We start from the raw sequence: 17,122 nt of genomic DNA, 5'->3' as shown, positions 1-17,122 counted from the left end.
CAGTGCGCCTGGTAAGCTTTTTAACGTGACCGGTAGCACTGGCGCGACATGCCCACCGGTACCACGAGGACGGGGGAGACTAGAACCCGTGACCAACCCCCTGCAACAGGGAAGATTTAGCCAACTGAGCTAGGGCCCTCGCCCTAACTATCCAATTTGTTCTTCTGCACTCTAGGCTGCAATATGTTGGACTCAATCTTAGTCTAAGAAAGACTAGCACTAGCATTAGCACTAGAACGAGCACTAGAACTAGGGCGAAGAGGAGGTTTGGAAGAACCCTCTCCAACACAACCTACGGATTCAGATGAAGATGTGACTACAGGAGCATGGGAGCCAACAAGCCTTAACCCTTCAAGTTGTCTTTTCTTATTCAATTTATCTTGTTCATATTTTTCTAATGCCACTAAACAAGTCCGTTTTGCCTCAGCACTTTGTTGAGTGCAAAATGTAATATCATGTCCAGGGATAGCAGCAATGTGGTATTTGAATCTATAAATACCAACAGGATTTATTTCTTTACAAAACATACATTTTGTTTGAAATTTGGTTCTTCTAGGAAAGTCTTCGGTATATTTCCAACATTCATCTTTTTTACCCATTGTGGAAAATGAAAGTTAAGGCTATTGCAATAAAAAAATTCAAATAAAACCTCAAAGTTTGAAACTAATAAACAAAAGTTACAAAACAACAAACCCTACTTTGCAATTTAGTAAAACTAAAAAACATTCAAGATTTGCAAATGAAAATTAAAAAATTTAACTAAAAATGCATAATACACTAACATGAAAAAAAAAATCAACACTTACCTCTTGCAAATGAATTGAGGAGTGTTGCTATTGACTCCTTAATGCTCCCAATGCAATCTTATGGCCTCCCCAAATGGACTTTTGATCTCTTTGGTGCTCTTCCTTCTTGTTGGTTGCAAACCTGTGGTTTTTCTTTTCTCATCTTCTCTCTCACTTTTCCTCTCTTCTACTCATGCTTAACAATTAAAAGACTCTTTAAGGTTAAAACAAAGAGGAAAGGTAAAAAGAAAATTAAAAAAAAGTGTTTTAATTAAAAAATGAGTTCACTTTTTGCCTTGCAACACGGCCGATTCATGCGATTTTTTGCGTGAATTGCATGAATCAGCGATGTAGGCGATTCATAGCGAAAAATTGTCGATTTGATTCAGCGGCTCCAAAAAAATTAGCATGCCTGAATTGAATCGCCAAACCGGCGATTTTGGGGTGATTCTCAGAACTATGCTCCAAATATTTTGAAATTTTCAGCGAACTAGAGGCTTCAATTTATACAAGTCGACAATGCATGGTCAGACTCTAGGTATTACAACCGATGTTCACCCTTGAAAGAAAGAGATGACGGGAAGTAAATAGACTTGTTCTCGGCTCGTGTAGAACAATCCACCCGACTCTAAAGATGCCAAGATTGATTTAGTTTTTCTTGTCCGCTAGAATGTTCGATTAATGACTTGAACAGTAATTTAATAGGTCGATAATTTAAACTTCCTATAATCGGTTCATAAGAATCACGATGGTAGTTTCAAAGCTTCACTTGACTTCAGTTTCAACTCCTTCAAGCAATATGAGAAACTAATGCCAAAAATGTGAATGCAATAATTTACCGATAGTCTACCAATTGAAACGTCTTTCCCTTCTTGTTTTGAATAATAATTCTTTGCATGGGAATCTCAAATAGAAAGAGATGTTTGGACCAATCTAGACATTCACAATAAACAACTCTCACACCTTGCCACATGAACAATAGCGATGAATGGAAGAAACAAGCATGACATCAAAACTCAAATCAATGCAACTTGGTATATGCACATCTGCAATACTGTGCTTCTAATAATACACAACACACACCTCTCCTCCCACTATGTGCAAACACGACAAGGCCCAAACCATAGTCGACTAAATCCCCGATGAAATACTTCTTAATCCATAAATGAGGACCACAATACATTTCTTGCCCTATTGTTAACAACTCCCATAAATAATGATGAGTTCGATGCTTATTTTAATCCTCCATCTTATTTACTTAGCCAAATTATACATATAATATTCACTTAGTCTTCATTAGCACATATTCTATTGCCCACAACTTATCACAAGAATATATATCCAAGTTTGTGAGTCGCCTATATGCATGAGATTTGAATAAAATTATTTTCTGGAAAAAAAAATGTGATCGCTAGTATATAAAACAGCTTTAGAAATATGAACGCCCAGATAAAAATATGCAAAACTCTCACGGCAATGGATATCACTACTATGCACTTCTTCAAAGATTTTGCTAGTATATGTAGTAACCCCAGCAGGTTATAACTTCATCAAACACCAAGAATCTTTATACTTCAGTTGTTTGACATTTCGTCAAACATTTTGCAAGCAAGCTCTGATACCATGTAGTGACCTTGCTCAAATCTAATTGAAAACTTTTGATTGAAGGCTCAAGAAATTTTGTCAAACACTTTGCATACAAGGGGTCATATGACTGATATAACATTTTAGATTGCTGCAATGACTCTTGTTTCGATTTGCATCAAAGAGAATGCTTACAAAAAGACTCTAGATTGTCTAAACAATGACCTAACATGAATGTGCAACTAATTTGGCAATATTCAATACATATATGTGACTTAAACTACTTGCAATATGCAGCTACAACAACTAGTAATTATGACAAATACTTTGGATGCAACCTAAGATGGCATTAATGCACTTACAACCAAGTGGCATTAATATAAACACTTAGTATGCAAAATTATAACATTATTTATGCCAAAAAGAGAACTTACAGCCAATTGACATTTTGTCAAACAATTGGCATGCAAACTAATAAGCTGATCATCAAACTCTAGGTTTGCAATATAGATAGTCTAAAAATTACAATGCTCTTTCAATTGCAAAATCTTAGTTTTCCTTTGATACCAATAATGCCAAATGGCAAACAAAGACAAGTACAATGTAAAATAATGAAGTGCTGAAGCTATATTTTGTACTCAGCTGAAAACCTACATTTCTTAGAAAATATGCCAAATGAGAAGTGAAGAACCTGATTGTAGATGGCTGCAATACTTTTTACCAATGCTGAAGATGCCAACACCCAAGCCAAAGTCACTCCAAATCTGAAAATGTATTTCCTTGTAGATTTTCGAAAATGTCTAGGAGTTTTGAAAATTCTGAAAATTGGATTAGACTTATAGCAAAAATGAACCAGTAGGTATAAATCTTTCCTCCACCACAAATTAAGCCTTCTAAAGATGTCCTACAATCAATTCATGACTGAAAATGAATATACCTCAGAAAATGCCCTCCTATAATTTCGGATTTGTTGAAAGAAGCCTCATAAAATTTCGGATTTGCTAAAAATGGCTTCCTATAATTTTGGACTTGCTAAAAACGGCCTCCAATAATTTCAGATCTGCTAAAAATGGCTTCCTATAATTTCGGACCTGCTAAAAATGACCTCCAATAATTTCGGCCTTGCTAAAAATGCCTCCTGAAATGCTGAACATGGCCTTAGGCCCAATGATGCCCTAGCTGAAGTGACTGAAGTATCAACTCCAAATGTGCAACCCTTCAAAGAATATTTCACCTCCTCAGTTATGCAAAATCCTTAGGAGTCTCCGTTCCCAAAGATCAACTGACTATTTGAAACCACTTGGCTCTACAATAGACTATGTGACTGAATCACAATTTGATGTCAAGAGAGAAATAAACAATTGGATGATCAGAATGAAGCCCGAGATGCCTATTTATTCCTTTTTCTCCACTTTCTCTAGAAACTTCTAGAATATTATTTTATTTTATCTATTAAGTGACTTTATAAAATATTTTATAATTCAAGTCACTTTATTAAATTAATTAAATATAAAGTTACCTTTTAATATTTATTTATTTGATAACTTTATAAATAATTAACTTAATACCACTTATTTATTTAATTAAAATAATTAATTAGTCATCCTCATAAAATATTTATTATTTTGGACAACCTAATTAATTAAATTAATTAAATCAAATTGCCTCCAAAATGGGGACATGACAGTATATAATCTTCTCAAGCTAGATAAGTTCACTGGCCCTGAATAAAAACCTTCTACCAAAATGTTCGTGATAAAGACTCTCCAAATTAATCCTTACGATAAATTTTCCTTCACTAAATCTTTACAGGCTAACAGGGAAAGCAACTTTGATCGAACCTCTAGCTATACCTAATAGGATGGCAGGTTTGATGATTTGATACCACTGTAATATCTTGAATTGATACTCTCCCAAATTTGCTCCCAAATAATTTTCAGAAAACAACATATGTCTGTGGCAAATAAAACCAGTAGAGGAAACCAGCAGTGAATGAAAATGCTCTTTAAAATACTTTGTCTTAATACAACTTCAGAATTTTCATTGTAATATAAATCAGCTATACAATAACGATATACATAAAATCCAATCTTAAAAACAGTATTACAGTTAGATTGGAAACACCAAGAAAGAACCTGTATGTGCAATGTGAACTCCGTCTTGAATCCACCACAAGGCTGAATTGGGCTTGCGTTCGATTCGCAAGAACCTGAAGGTGTTTGTCTTCAGGATCATGAAATTGAAAGCCAAGCTTCCACTTCCTCAAGGGAAAACTGAAAACACTCCAAATCTCAGCATGCACGAAATGAATGAGACTTTCTCCTTTTAATTCTCAAAGTTATGACTCTTTGACTCCATTTGTGTATTGCCATCTTATTTCTCCTTTGTCACTTTTAGTCCACTTTATAATATTAAATTGACCTTTTATAAATTCAAATTATTCTCCCTATAATGAACCCAATTAAGGTTCACCCTTATCTCACTTTTAATTTTAATCTCAGAGTTTGGAATAGATTATAGTGCAATTAATCTTGAAAATATTTTGCACTAGATATATTTAAAATCTACATTCACTTCAAAATTCTCTACATACATGAAAGATAATTACTTTAAATATCCAACAAAATATGTTTACTTTTATATATCTTTATTAAGAATATGAAAACTTGAATTAATATACTTTAGTTCTCTATTAATTTTCCTACTTAAATCTTTCACTTGCTAGTCACTTAGATACTCCTTTAATATAGAATGGATTCTTATTTTATTACTCGATTGACCCCTCTTATTTTTTTTTCAGCCACCTTATATATTTAAATATTCCATACCTATATAAATGCTTCCATGCATACGGTCTCTATAATTCCGGCCTTTATCCTCTTTTCAAAGGCACTCTTATGTCTTTTGAGTATTTGTTGTTTTCTTCTTTTCAAACGATACCGTTGACTTATCTTTCTTATTGTGTCCTATGTTTTATCATTAACTTGTCTCTCGTCCTTATATGCTGCTCATATATGAGTTGGAATGCAATTAGATACTATTGGTTTTTGCTTTTGGCATGTATATATTTCTCATTTTGTCCCCGCCATTTTCCATGCTTATGTCTTTGCCTTATTCTTATCTTCCATGTTTGGAGATATCTTTTGTAATTTTTTTTTAAGTCAAATTGGTGTTGCATCTTTCATTTCCCTCTTCACTGCTCTGCTATCTTTTCCCCATCATTATATATTTTCACTCCTTTATATGATGCCCCCCTCCTAATACTTACTACCTATGGTTAAGACATGTGGGCCAACATGTTTAATGTTGGCACCCCCTCATTTTTGTGAGTACTTTATAATCATTTTGTAATGTGAATAATATATTATGATCTTTAGTTTTATATATCAGAAACATTATTATTATTGTTGAAATATAGAAAATAGAAACGGTTGTATTGAATAATAAAATACTGGATTCTATTAATATATTAAGTAGATTCTTCATATATATATATATGTGTGTGTGTGTGTGTGTTGATTACATTTTTTGTTATCACTTAATGTTTTTGACTATAGTATGAATGGTTTTGTAGAGACATTATGTACTTTATGATTCTAAGTTTGTTAACTCAATATTATTTGATGCTCTATTTAATTAAGTTTCTTATGTTTACAACAATATATTAGGTTGGTATTGCTCACACACATGTCTATGAGATAGATGATAAACTTTGATTATCTAATTATATTCAATATATTATATTATATTACTATTATAGATACAATACATTAATCACTTATAATAGTTAGGTCCCAATCCAAGAGGGGTCACGACACTCCCATAGTCAATTTTAATATTACATGAACACGTCTTTAAATTTCCTGATGTCCCAAAAAGGGGACATTACACCCTTTTTAGTATTTCATAGGCTTGCAACACATCACACCTTCATTTAATAATAATAGATGTGTCTTTGCTTTATGTTGACCGAGACTGGCTTCGACCCTTTTTAATAAATGTATATATTACAAACTTCAACACCTATTGTTGTGCATTTCTCAACTCCTCTGTCTATGGGCTTCTTTTCTTTCCAGCATATACAAACATCCAAGACAGGCATGTTACAATTTGTTCAATTGTTGTCAACATTTAAGAACCAGTATCATGTGTTGCAAATAGGCGTTTGACCAAAGTGTATTCTTCCTGCTGTCACTCGAACATCTTATTGCCATTATTAAACAATTGTTTTATATTCCTTTGATGTATTCAAAATGATTATTAAATGGTATTGCTTGATTCATATTTTTAAGTTTGGATGTCGGATAGAAACTACCTTCCACGAAAGTACTTGGTATGTATATTCATCATCGTTCCTACCTATTCGATCCATATTTGCTGTTGGTTTCATATTTGATCATACTGGAACTATCCATATATAGTCACCAGTGACGACTCATGTTACAGTTTATCATTTTTGATTCTTGGTGGGCCATCATATGCATATATTTTTATATTCGGACTTCCATCACTATTCTTTGTCGACTATGGGTTGATAGTGTAATTGTCCTTCTTGCATGATGTTTTTATTTTATACTGATTTCATCATTTGTCTTTATAATCTCATTACCATATTCGCTGTGTTTTGGACTTGCATTTTGTATTATACTATATATTGATTTCTTCTCAATGGATCTTGATGATAAATGATGAAAATTGCTTTTGCCGTACCATGTTATGCATTTTTTTGCTCATGTTTGTAATCAATGGCGATCCTTCATCAATGACAAACCTTCATCAGGCCCGCCTTAGAATCAAACACAGGGTTCCACATGGCACCATTTAGTTGGTTCATCTGGTATTGTTTCATTCATCCTTGCAATGACACATATCACAATCTGATTGGTCTAGGCCAACTGGGCATGCCATGTCACTGCCAACTCAACTGCATGGATGCCATGTGTCAAGTTCTCATTGGTCTGAATCATGCAGCGTGTTAGCCATTCACATCCTATCATGTTGACATCAACTTCTGCCACCTCAGCATGGGTTCTAATATGTCATTTGGTCAACCCATTTTTTGGCAACTTTGATCGACCATATCTTTATCATATGGACTCTGCTTGAGCTTGATCAAGTTGCACTTGAAAGCTCTCAATGAGCTCTTCAATCTGAGACCACTTTTATTTGATTTTGAGATGATTAAATTTTTAGCTAAAATACTTGCTTGAGCTCCCCAATTGACCAAATTTTGACTGGCCATAACTTCTACATACAAGCTCCTTTTGACGCGATTCAAGTTGTGTCAGGCTCATACTAGAGAGCTCTATGCCATGGCATTGATTTACTAAATTTTGAGACCGAAATTTTTGACATCATCAAGATCATTTTTTCAATTGAGAAGCTTTTGGGCCACCAAAAGTCCTTTTTTGCATGGAATTTAAGTGAAGGCACTGTCACTTCACTTGTGCAGTATCATCTATCCACCTTGCTAGAATTCTGAACATCTGACCATTACAAACAAGATGAAAAATGAGATAGCATTGTTGATAGTAGATACAATCAATCATTCCTTCATCGATATTCATCATCACATCCACCATTCACATAGAACTAACTAGTAGAATAAAAAGAAACAATACCGAATAAACTAATGCAAAGTAAATTGATTCATTATGTTGGATCTCCTAATTAGGAACATTATTAGAAAATGAATCTTTGAAACCCAATTTTTCCATCTTTTGCTGAAGGCGTAAATGTGCTTGCAATTGATCCTCTAATTGTACTGTCTGTGGCATCTTATCATGATTAGAATCTTCATGCTTAATATCACTAGCTGTTACAGACATGAGAGTTACTGTATTGGTTGCATTTACAATCATCTTCAAATGCCCTGTGTTCGCAACAGATCTATCATTCTTTTTCACTATGAATTCAATCCATCTTTAAACAAATGATACCTGTTATGTTCCCTATAGAAAATGCTCCTAAAACCATCCCACAGATATCAGTAGAATTACACCTAACCCTACCTCATCTACAAATTTGGATGTGATTGAAACTCCGGGTTTACATTAACGATAGTTCAAAATATTGCAGATATATCTGTGATAAGTCTACTTATCGCGATATTTTTTGGCTCTCAAGCAGTAACATCAAGTTATTGCAGATAAGTTTCAAAATATCACAGAGAACTTGGTAAAATATTGGCGATATTACTCTACTTTATCGCCATAAATAGCAAATTTATCACCTGTGGGCCTGTTATAGGAAGGGATGTCCCAGAAAAGGGCAAAACACATTTTTTTGATTGGAAAAACAAATTTGGAGAGGAGACAAAGGGCAAAGAGAAGAAAGAAGGTTCCATCATAATTGGAAAAACAGATTAATGATTGGAAAAACAAATTTTAAGTTCCTGATGTTTTACCAAGAAGTTTCTGACTTATCTCCAATATTTACTGATATCTTTTTTTCTGCCCTCAACGATCTTTTGAAGACACTTCACCAAGCATTATTGTGCCACCAACCCAATGGATATGGTTTAGGATGAGGTGTTATTTTTAATCCCAAATTTCTTAACGACTTGTTTAGAGATTGGATTCACTTGTGATCCACTAGGTATGAGTGTATCAATCTTAATTTGTTTTGAAATAGCCCTTATATGAAACAATTCATTCCTCTTACTTTCAACAGGGATCTCGTTACACTTTAAAGAAGAAGCATTGGAACTAGTATTAGCAATAGGAAAATACTTATATACCCACTGCTATTATTTTGGATTCATCACCAGATTCTGACCCAAGTTTCTGCTTGATAGTCAAGGCCTTTTGCTTACCCTTTTGATTTCTGAACCACTTTGGTTTTTGATCAGGATGCAATTTCCATCATTTTTCATCTTAGGGCCTTTTCTTCTTGCAGTGTGAGCAATAAGGATTTCCTCCTCTTTCTTTACAGAGGGCTGTATTTTCTCCTTCCATTTCTTGCTCCCTTTGTGCTTAACAGATTCCACAAAGAGACTGTCATGGCTATTCCTCAAGCCTGTTTCAAGATGAAAAGCTTGCTGTTTGTAAATCAATTTGTCGCTGCAAGTGCTTCTTCACAAATGACCCTGGTTTCCCTATGGTCAGTGACAGTTGTTCCAACAGTTGGATAGACTGAAATCAATAGCTATCAAATTGCAATCTTACTCTGCATTATAGAGGGGCAGGTCGTTCGTATGATCTGGGTATATAGGATTTTCTATGTACTTTTAACTTGAAAGCACATAAAGGATAAAACTCAAACAGAAAGGATAATGAAACCCCAATGACAAATGTACAAATATCAAATAGGATTTCATAATGGATAAACGATACAAAGGGGATTTACTAACAAGTATTTCATCCATGCAACAACAATGAACAAAGCATCACGTGTCTCAACATAGGAAGAGATAGATTACTTCATCAGATTCAAACTGAGATACCAGAGCTTGATTGTGCATCATTATATCAACTACATGTAAATCAATGTCTTACACATGCGTCAAGGTTACCGACTTTACATTACATAAGCCTTGTATTTGATAGGCTTCTCCATATAACTAACTCCTTTCCAGGTTGATAACTAACTTTGATTTACAGTTTGCGGAGAGGTTAATTAACCTTGCAATTGTATGCAAGTAGAGTTGGTTAATTAACCTTTACAAAATTAACCAAAAGTGAAGAAAGTCACTATTGACAAGCAAAACAAAGAAGCAATGTTTTCCCAACCTAATTGCAGCAAAGGAAAATGTATGGTGAAGGCTTCTGAAATCATGTTGTCATCTTGCCCTTTGTATCTCCTGCAGAAGCCCTTTAGCTGGAAGTCTATCATTGTCAAATTGAAGATTGTTTTATCAAAGGAGCAAAATATCCTCATGTGATTATGAACAACTTGACCTCAAAGGATCTCTACCACATTTGGAACCTTGCAAAATTCTCTAGGACGCCAATACTTTCCCTTTTAATCATCTGGTCTCCAAATATAAGGAACATTTATAAGTACCAAACCAAATTTCACATTAATAATGCTTTGCCTCTCTCATGCATTCGACTAGGATAACGGGTATTCTATTGAATTTCCTGTTTCAACTTTTTATTATGGTAGAAGTTTGTTTTCATTGTATATTCTTTTTGCAGCAATATACAACTATTAATTGATCGTTAACCTTGATATTGGAACGTACATCTCTATTTCACCATCTACTTTTTCACTTGTCCTCTTGAGGTTCAAAGAACTTGCAACTTTCCACCAGATGCTTGTAATGGGCACCCCTGGATGTCCCAAAAACTAAACCAAATTGCTGAAAGGAATTATGTCAAACAGTTTGCATTCAACTTCTTATTTCTCCATTTAATGTTTTAAACCCCTTATAACTCCGGAAATTAAACGTTTATTTGTTTGTTGTGTTTCATGCATGGAATTGGTATCATACAACATAAGCAAGAAAGAAACTACAATGATATGCAAAGTGGAAATGAACTACTGCTAATAAAATGTTATTTTCAGAATTCATAAAACCAAATACATGGCAGATTTATCAACTCACTAATTACTTCAGCAGTATTGACATAATACTCCAGCCCATGCTTTCGAACTTGCTGCTACAATACTTTTTCCTTCAATCAGTCCACTACCTTCATAATACCATTCCCTCAAAGCGGCATAAGCATCGGACAAGAAGTGAAGAAGATATGAGCAAAATACCAAATCTGCCTGTAGCCGGAAATGCAACTAAACAGCCTGATAATGAAGCCAATAACAAAGAATTCCAAAGGCCAAACCTCAAGGGAATGACGTCTAGAATGTTACAAGAGAGGATAAACGTCCTCAAATGCCAAGAACGGAGCTGCAACTCACACACCAATTTCTTCTCATATTCAACCTGCCTAATGAAGCCACAAATGCTTCCTTTTATTCTATTTCCAAGGGTCCGCTCAACTCATATAGGCAATGTGGGATAAAAGATGTGTAATATATAAAACATATATTAAAATACCCCTTATGTCTCCCTTGGGTACACATCACCATAAAATAAATATTAAAGTAACACTTAATATTTTACAATTAAATTAGATGTTACTTTAATAAAACTTCAGGCATTAAAATGTATTAGCAATCGGACTCCGAATAATGCGAGTGATAGCTCCTCGGAAAGCTCTCACCGAGGAGTATCGAATCCAATCACCAAAATTGACCTGCACTGTGTCTTGCCGACTTACTAAAAATAGTAAGTATGCCTGAAACTGAGTAAATCAACTTCATTTTGGCCCTAATTTTTTCTTATCCTCCACTTAGACTTTGGAGAACGTGAAGGCCAAAAGATGGGATCATTACAATGCTCTAGACTTTTTAGTTATGTAGATATTAAGGTGTCAAGATTCAATCTCTTTAAAAAACTCATTTTATATGAAAATTTAATTTCCTTAAGAACATTATCCAACATTTGAAATCGAACATATTTGAAGGTTCTGAATCAATTTCTAATTGATTTGTCTTCATCTGATCAAATACATCTACTAACTTATCAATATAGTGCTGGTAAATTATTCTTCTTCCCAATCTAGAGGTTTTGTGTTGCATTCAAATTGTCACAACTATTTCATCAAATAAGCATATATCTTATAACCAACTTTGGCTCTCATTATATGATCTACTTGTATGAAGAGAACCCATCTACATAACGACTGCAGATTGAGCACTGACAATGTTCGAATGTTCTCTGTTGTACTGCTTAAACTTGAAGCCTTTGAGAGAAACCTCGTGAAACCCATTGTGTACACATTATGTAACTATTTCATTTTCATTCCACGAGGTGATATCTCCATCATTCCACCAAAATCTCAAATAGTTCATAAATAATTCTCCATCTGTGTATCTCTTCCTCAGTGAATGCATTCCATTAGATGACATCTCATTTTAGGTATTCTATTAATTGTGCCTTGTTTTACTCTTGCATTTTTTTTATATAAACTTATATAATGCCTTGAAAACTCCCCTTTTGTACAGGCAATGAAAATAATGGCAAAGTTGCAGCATCTGAGATTATATCTACAAATTTGAGCTTCAGTCAAATAGTCCACTACTATTATCTTAGCTTTAAATTGGACTGATTACACTTGATTGAGAGTTTCTAAAGCTCTTTATCAACAAATCCATTTGGTGAATATCCTTTATGGGTTTCTTTTGATCCATGCATACAGACATTTCCTGCGTAAACCTTCATACAAAGACATATCTCGTCTTTTCATTTCTTGATTCTCACTTTGTATACCATATCACTAGTATTGATTGGGATTTGCAGGCATTTTATGAAACAATTCACTGGCGAAGTGGTAGAGTTTGGCTTGGTAACTGCAACATTTCCATGAGGCGGCATTCTCATTGAAGGCATTTTGTCAAATGGTTAACCTGTGATTTCTGTGTGTAATGACTGTTGCATCCACATGACTTTCACATATTCCTTATGGCTCTCTTCATAATTTTTTTCTTTTAGATACCTCCTTTTCCATTTGATTACTATGACATGTTTGGCACCTTGACATTCATGACACATAGCTTTGCCCCATCTCTCTCTATTGTGACTATTCTTTAGTCCCCTTCTGTAGCTTATTCCATGTCATGATTGTTATTTACTTGTCATACCTCTGTCTTCTAACACAGAGCTCTCATATCCTACCTTCAATCTCAGAGACTATCCACTAGCACTATTTCATGAATCTCTTGAAACCACTTGACAAATTTCACGAAGCACCAATCAAAATTACAAGAATCTGAAAATAGACTTTCTTGCAGAGTCATATACCCATTCTATTAAGGTTTTCATGAGATAATGGGGTACCTGAGGAAGAATAGGAAAAGAACAGATAGAGTTCTCATTCTAGGGCATTTGAATGTGCGGAGACTAATTGTTAGCAGTGCCTAAAGACTCTTTCCTTTCACAGTCGTGTCATGCATCTTTTGTGATATTCACAAATGTGCATAAGATCTTAAAGAAACCCCCTGAAGCCTCTCACAAACCATTACAATGTGGGTAAAGAGTTAAAGAGCTAGCTGTTTCCACACTAAGCACGAAGGTAGCTTTCAGTTCTAGCAAAGCAGAAACCCTAGGAATTTTTCAAACATGATTTTTTCCCTTAGGCAAATGGCGTGGGATTTCACAAAGAAATGAAAGCTTATTTTTCCCTCCTTTTTCTATTAGTTTTGGTGTCTCAGCATTTCCTAGTGACGTTTTGCCTTTATTATCCACAAGACCCCCTTAAAACCTTCAGAAAAATAAAAATAAAACTTTGTTCAAATAAATTAATCTATGGCGAAATAACAAAAATATCAACATGTATATCTTCAATTCTTGTGATATAATGGCTGTTATGCTATGTTACTGGGTCCTTCCCCTGCGACTCCAGGGTCCTAGTCTGGTTTGAGCTGGGTTCTGTCCTGGCCCAGTGCTCTGTGGGTTTGGCCAGAGTCCTTCAGACAGCCTGTGGGTTCGACTCAGATGAAGCGAAATGAATCCAACCCGAATTTCACCTCCACATCTTTATTTGTTTGGCATACAGTTTGGTATTTCTTTCTTCAGTGGGGTTTCTGAGATAAATAATTCAATTCTTATGTAGAATTTTCATAGTGCAGCATGTTTTCTTTATACTTTGATCAACTATTGTCTCTCTCTAATACTGCCATTTGAATTACAAATGGCACGGTATGCATAAATTTGTGATCACTGAATTCTGGTAGTTTCTGAATTTGTCAATCACTAGGTATTGATGTCAATATAGACGAGATCTAAATACAAGCAACATGGGTTAAACATTTCAATGTACAACTCCAGTAAGAGCCTTCCTAGGTAACATTCGACATACAGATGAGCAATTATGAATACTTAAACCATAAGATGAAAAGATGTTCTATGGAATATTTGCGTGCTTATTGACAAAGCTCTGAAGGAGTAAAGTATTGTTCATTTCCACATTTTCATGTGTCAAGTAGTGCCAATCAATCACCCAACTTCAGATGCCAAAAAATTATTCCACACAAGAGTTGAATTATTGACTAAGTTACCAGTTCAAGTTTGGTTCCAAGTACTGGTACAAAGGATTGATTCGCTGGTATGGCAGATTTTTGAAAAGGGATTTGGGTTCATTAGTACAAAAACCTGTACTTTTTTTAATATATAGATGAAGCCTAGAAACACGAGTTAAGATTAGAATGTTACATAGTATCATAAAAACAAATAAACAACAAAAACACTATAAATTTGTAATCATAGCATAATGAATCATGATCATAGCATCATAGCATCATATACTTCAAGTTCAACATCAAAGATTCAAACATTAAAATTAAATCATAACATCAAGTTCAACTATCATTGTTTGAAGTCCAACTAATGGATTAAATATTTATTGATAATTTTTTTTTCATCATCTTCTTCATCTTCTTCATCTTCTTAATCTTCACTTCCCTTTTAAAGATTTCTCTCTTGCCAACATGTTTGACATCGTCTTAGGTGTTCTTAGGTAGTCTTAGCCATTTAGGTGTTAGCAATTGAAGTCTTCAAGTTCGAGAGTGTGTTTGAACAATTTTGGCTTGCTGTAAAATAATGCATGTCTTAGCTGTGAGCAAGTGGTCGAGCCAAGTCTGTCAAGTATCTAGAATAGAAACCAATTGATTCGTGAGGAAATGAGTTAGAATCATTAGAAAATCCTTGTTCCTTCTGCAATTTGACCTCAAAATGCCAGGAAAGGTTGTGAGAGATAATGCTGTTAAAGGCATGCTGAATCCTGAAATTTGGCAAAGCCCGTAATTTTATGAAAACCCCCAAAATCTAGAATCTGCATTTTAACTCCTATGAAGCTGAAACATATCTCAAACATCCTAGTATTTATTATATTTGTTTAAATCCTTCTGCCCCTGAGCTGAAAAAAAGACTAGGTTCGAAATCAGTTGGACTGGTTAGTGACTGCACCACCCGAGCACAAATGGCAAATGGGTTGGTTTGAACTGGGTAGCTGAAAATCGAACCTTGCCCTGACTATAAGTTGAACTATACTGGGACCAGGTACAAGTTCAAACTTCTGCTGACCCAGGAGGCATTTCCAGCGGGTAACTTAGACTGTTGCTTGTATATTTTGCTATGTTATTTGACTATCAACATAGTGGTGCAATATGAACTTAATTGCTGCATGTGTGTGTGCGGACGAGCCCAAACATCCAAATATTTTTTGACCAAACCCAATCCCAATCCTGAACCAGAACCAGCAACTTACCCTTTATGTATGTGAGTTGAATTAATGGTATTCAATTTTTGTGTACTTTCTTCTATGATACCCCTTTCGTCGACAGTATTGATGAAATTCCTCTTTTGCTCCCAGTTCAAAATTGTTCCCTCCATTACAATTAAGGTATATTTTTTAGTTTGATCCAGATCAGAATGTCTGGTTTCCTTCAGTAGGATGAATTTACCAAACAAATTTTAGTTGTTATGAAACTTAAAAAAATATGATTGCGGTTTGCTTTTTGAAAAAAACACAACATGAAAGTTCCATAAGTAGATAGGATATCTTGCAGTTATAATTTGTTTCCTTCCTTTGACCTTGCAAGGGGTGCTTAATGAGTGTATGTTATGCTACCACCTGGATGAACTATGCTCTTTTGGATCAACTATGATCCTCATATCCATTTCAGATTTCAGTTTTTTTTTTTATGATTCTCTTTTAATCAAATCTAGGATGATTCATAAAAATAGTAGGATTCTGATACAGACTGTTTCGTCCTACCATGGGTTTTATGTTATTGTTCATAGATTTTGGAAGTGTTAAATATTTCATTACATGCCTAATTAAAGTCCTTATTGATGCAGATCTTGGTTCTTTAGGAAGCTATTCTGGATCACCATTTTTACAAGATACAGAGCTCTTCACAGAGTCTCCAGACATTGATGAAATAGGTGAAGTTTATGTTACTGATACTCTAGTGGTAGAGACTTTGTTTTAGACAACCTCTCATGTAGTGGTTTTAACTTTTATCAAGTAAAATTGCATTATACAATCATCATTGTTGTAACTTACAAATGTGTGTTAATCTAAGGATATTTTTCTTTGCAGATGAGGATTTTTTCCTTGATTCCATTACTGAACCTTACTCTCAATCTGATGAAGATAAGGCAGAATAATGTGTTGTTATTCTGGTGAACATTATTCTCGCCATTGATATCTTGTATTTTTTTCAATTTAGATAGGTGTATTTTCATTGCAGCCAAATTGCATACTTGTTTAACACAATCAACTCCAGTAGATAAAAGGATTTTGTAAATAAATTCTGCTGCAGATCTCTTACAAGGCAATGTTAAATGTTAATATTTTATATCCATCAAGATTTAAACTTATAGTTCAACCTAGGATTTCATGCCTACCTATCTTTTATGTTTTGCTCCCTTCATTTATCATATCAATTTTGTAAGTTAGTTGATTTATTGTATAACTATGAATCCTTGTGCATGTAAAAGAGCCTTATCAATCTGTATTCCTTCCAGCATCTCATTGAAACATTCAAAGTATTCCCTTTTTTGAGTATCACTATCAATCTGTATTCCTTCTAGCGTCTCATTGAAACATTCAAAGTATTCTCTTTTTTGAGTAAGCGATACCAGAGGCAACTTTTGCCCAATCAAATAGGTGCTGTATTTAGCAATATGCCAAATTATATGATGTTTTATCAAGATAACCATGCAGTTTTTGAGTCAATCTTCATCA

At 34.4% G+C, this 17,122-nt stretch overlaps 1 protein-coding gene across 9 annotated transcripts in view; it reads left to right on the top strand.

The window, feature by feature from the left end:
• LOC149548297 (uncharacterized) overlaps window positions 1-16,763 on the top strand; it is a 149,283-nt gene extending 132,520 nt beyond the window's left edge. For all 9 annotated transcript variants that reach the window (XM_089792391.1, XM_089792384.1, XM_089792389.1 and 6 more), the window contains 2 exons: window positions 16,231-16,317; window positions 16,475-16,763. In XM_089792391.1, the coding sequence (XP_089648517.1) occupies window positions 16,231-16,317; window positions 16,475-16,542 (155 nt within the window). In that variant the 3' untranslated portion in view covers window positions 16,543-16,763. The remainder of the gene's footprint in view (window positions 1-16,230; window positions 16,318-16,474) is intronic.
• Window positions 16,764-17,122: the final 359 nt, after the last annotated feature.

This window comes from Cupressus sempervirens, chromosome 7 (assembly GCF_028749045.1).
Source record: "Cupressus sempervirens isolate cs-2001-9-10 chromosome 7, ASM2874904v1, whole genome shotgun sequence".
Classification (NCBI taxonomy): Eukaryota; Viridiplantae; Streptophyta; class Pinopsida; order Cupressales; family Cupressaceae; genus Cupressus; species Cupressus sempervirens.
This window is presented reverse-complemented; position numbering and strand designations above follow the sequence as displayed.